General features: G+C 40.9%; 1 protein-coding gene across 1 annotated transcript in view; it reads right to left on the bottom strand.

Moving 5' to 3' along the window:
* jcadb (junctional cadherin 5 associated b) overlaps positions 1 to 3,216 on the bottom strand; it is a 15,234-nt gene that overhangs the window by 784 nt on the left and 11,234 nt on the right. Inside the window, exons 3-4 of the mRNA XM_032532130.1 lie at positions 2,224 to 3,216; positions 1 to 1,270 (exon numbers count right to left, since the gene is read on the bottom strand). The exon at positions 1 to 1,270 is cut by the window's left edge and continues 784 nt beyond it; the exon at positions 2,224 to 3,216 is cut by the window's right edge and continues 2,939 nt beyond it. Coding sequence (XP_032388021.1) covers positions 1,236 to 1,270; positions 2,224 to 3,216 — 1,028 coding nt within the window. The 3' untranslated portion in view covers positions 1 to 1,235. The remainder of the gene's footprint in view (positions 1,271 to 2,223) is intronic.

Here is a 3,216-nt window from a genome sequence, read left to right as displayed (position 1 = left end):
ATATATATATATATATATATATATATATATATATATATATATATATATCATGAAGTAAAGCACCCACCCCCTGTTAAGCGCCCATATACCCTGACACGATTCCATATCCCTGTAATATGATTTGAATGACACGTTCACATTAAAACTCCTGACAATGGTTCCTACAGGTAGCTCCACTACACCACTGAGCTGTTTGTACAACAATATTGCTCTACCTATCTTTTTTTTTTGTTCTATATCCATCTTTAAAATTTATCAAATTTGCCAACCACCATTTCAACTCAATCTGTGCCTTTATTGCTTCCTGAAATTACCTGGAAATGGGAGTTATACATCGGATTGATCAGAGGACTAACACACATCTCGTTAAAGAAGGCAATTCCCCCTGTCCAGCGTGAAACTAATGTAATGTATAATGGGTTACTGGTCTATCATGTCACGTGTTGTAGAGTCACTCTTCATTGAAGAGCTCTATATGTTATGGTTGCAGTGTGTACAAAAGCAATGAGACAGGGCACAATGTCGTAACATTTTAAAAAAAGAAAGGCTAATTTATCTCCTCTAAAAAAAAAATCTAAACAGTTCTTGAGCCAGAGACAGTGATGTCCAGTTCTAAAACAGCTGTTGCCTCACCACAACAATCCGATACGCTGTTTATTTTGGTGTGGTTTGAATGACACAGAACAGGTTTGTGTCAATAACCCTTCTTAGTCTACGTTAGGTTAAACATAAACGCTTACATTCATATCCTTAACAGCTCAATCGTAAACAAACAGATTCGTTCAGTATGCGAAACATTTCTTGACTGTATTCACTATGGACATTTTAAAAGTTCTAGTATGCACAACAGAATTGCATAATGTCTGCCAATGAGAAAAGCATAGGGAGGATAGAATAGAAAGGACAAGCCGCTACAAGAAGACTAACTAGTTGAAACCCTCTAAGGGGATGGGCTTGGGGATGGAGGAAAGATGGGGTAGTGGGAAGTCAGTTTGGGAAGGCTGGGGAGGGATTTGAAGTGGAAGTTGCCCCAAAAGTTAAAGGGGCACCTCCCTTTGGCAGTGGAACAGCACTCTTAGTAGTCAACGCAGCGCCGAGGGTGAGGGTGTACACAATGCTCTTGTCGGACAAGAAGGCCATTTCAGTGTCAAGATGAGATGAAGGCATTCTAGTAGGCAGCCAGGTCACAGTGTTAGAGCTAAAAACCTCAGATGGAGAGGATGGACGCAGTCTTTCTACACTTTCACCACTCTGCTTGGATCATGAGGTTCTGGGACGTAAAGAAGAAAAATATTAATTGACAAAAAGTATTGTTTTTTTAGTATTGTATATTATTGATCAAAATGATCCACAACTAAAGAAGGGTAGTAAGGTGCAAAGTGCAAAAAATAACCTGACAAAAACTGCAATTTCTAGCATAGTCAAAAATAATTCCCTTTTGACGGTACAGTCAATTTTGTTTTTTGGTATTGTTTGTTTCAGTAATATGATTTGAATTCACAGAGGAGGGTAGTACTGTCTTAGGGGCTCTGACACCATCTTGTGGAGATGTCTTTAACAGCAAGGCCCATTGACAGTCTCTTCAATTTTGATAACTTGCAACCTAAATAAGATTTAGGTTTGTAGGTTTTAAGATTATATGCACATGTGTGCTCCCTTACTTACACAAGACTATAACCTTTCTTCTAGATTTGGGTTTTTAAGATTGGTGAGGAAAAATTCCCATAAAGTATTAAATCAAATATATTGTTTTAGCCATCTCTCTTAACAAGGTTTGATCTCTCGTTTTCACAATTTTGGTCAAAATTACCCATGTAGCATACAATGACTCTTTTTTATAAATAGCCATATGTTTATTGATTGATTGAGTTATGAATTGATACTATGAATAAAACTGCATTGAATTAAAGTCTATAATTTCCTATAAACACCTATGATTTCAGTCATCCTGAAGCATGCATAATAAATCTGTGGACAGGGAGAGTGAAATCATGATCATGATGCATTGAAGAAATATTTAAAATATTTGCATTGGTATTTTCCTTTTAGATTTAGTAGTCAATACTAAATCTGTGAGGCCCAAGCACCACAAGAGAAATAAATGATTTACTATTAATATTGCCCTTGCCAATTTCAAATTGTGGGTATATTTGTAAAGCTGTACAAACAGACATTAATTTTTCCACAAAAATCCTCAAAGATTAATTTACATCCTTATCTTACCTGAAAGAGATGATTCCTCATCTTGCAACACTGTCTCCTCAGAGACCTGCTGTGAATGGGTGACCTCTTGCTCTTGATCGTTCTGTGTGTCTCTCTGAGGAGAAGGGTGGGGCTCCTCCTCTTGTTCGTCCTTGCCCTCTCCCTCTGCCTCCCCCTCCCCAGAGTCAGTACTCCTAATGCTGAGGCGCCTCATACGATACATAACGTCCACCTCCCTCATCCGTGCCAGGCGCTCAACTGCCACACGACCTGGAGAAATAGCCAGCTTGGTCTGCAAGGCTTCCATTCGGTGGGAGGGGCCCTTGCTCCTCCTCTCCCCCTCCAAGCTAAGAGACAGCCTGCGGTCTAGGTTTGGGGGAACTGAAAGTGGCAGCCTATCTGGCGGAAACTCTGGTAACCCTGTGTGGTCTCGCCCCAGGTGAGTCCGTAAACTAAGTCTCTGCTCTGGAACAGCAAATGGCTTCTTTTGTTGCTCCTGCTTGTCATCAGGCATTGTACTGTCTTGTCCCTCACACTCACTTTTCACTTCAGCAGTTTGTTTGCCTGTGCCACCCTGAGGTGTTTCTCTTGTAATGGCTTCCTTCTCTCCTAATTCTACTTCCTTAGTTATTGTTTTACTAACACTATGTTCATTTGTGACTTGGAGGTCTGCTGCCACATCAGTTGCTGATATTGTGGATGCGCTCTCCGCTGTAGCTCCATTCGCTGGTAGGCTTTCAGCAGGATTAACTGCGCACAAATCATCTAGGTTTTCTGCCGGAACATTGTCCGTTGTTTCACCCCCTCCCACATTTTCCTGTGTCACTGAATGCTGCTCCCTGGTTTCAGCACCAAGGTCAGACCCTGCCTGATTCAAACTTGAGTCATTTGGTTTCTCTGGTTTTATATCTTCTGCTGGACTTTCTAATGCAACACGTTGTGGTGGACTGCCATTTTGATTAGTCGAGCTGTCCGAGCTGTTCTCCTCATGAAGTGGAGGCAATGGGCCCTGTC

Source organism: Etheostoma spectabile, chromosome 12 (genome assembly GCF_008692095.1).
Source record: "Etheostoma spectabile isolate EspeVRDwgs_2016 chromosome 12, UIUC_Espe_1.0, whole genome shotgun sequence".
Taxonomy (NCBI): Eukaryota; Metazoa; Chordata; class Actinopteri; order Perciformes; family Percidae; genus Etheostoma; species Etheostoma spectabile.
The sequence above is the reverse complement of the archived record's forward strand: the minus strand, read 5'-3'. Positions and strand labels throughout refer to the sequence as shown.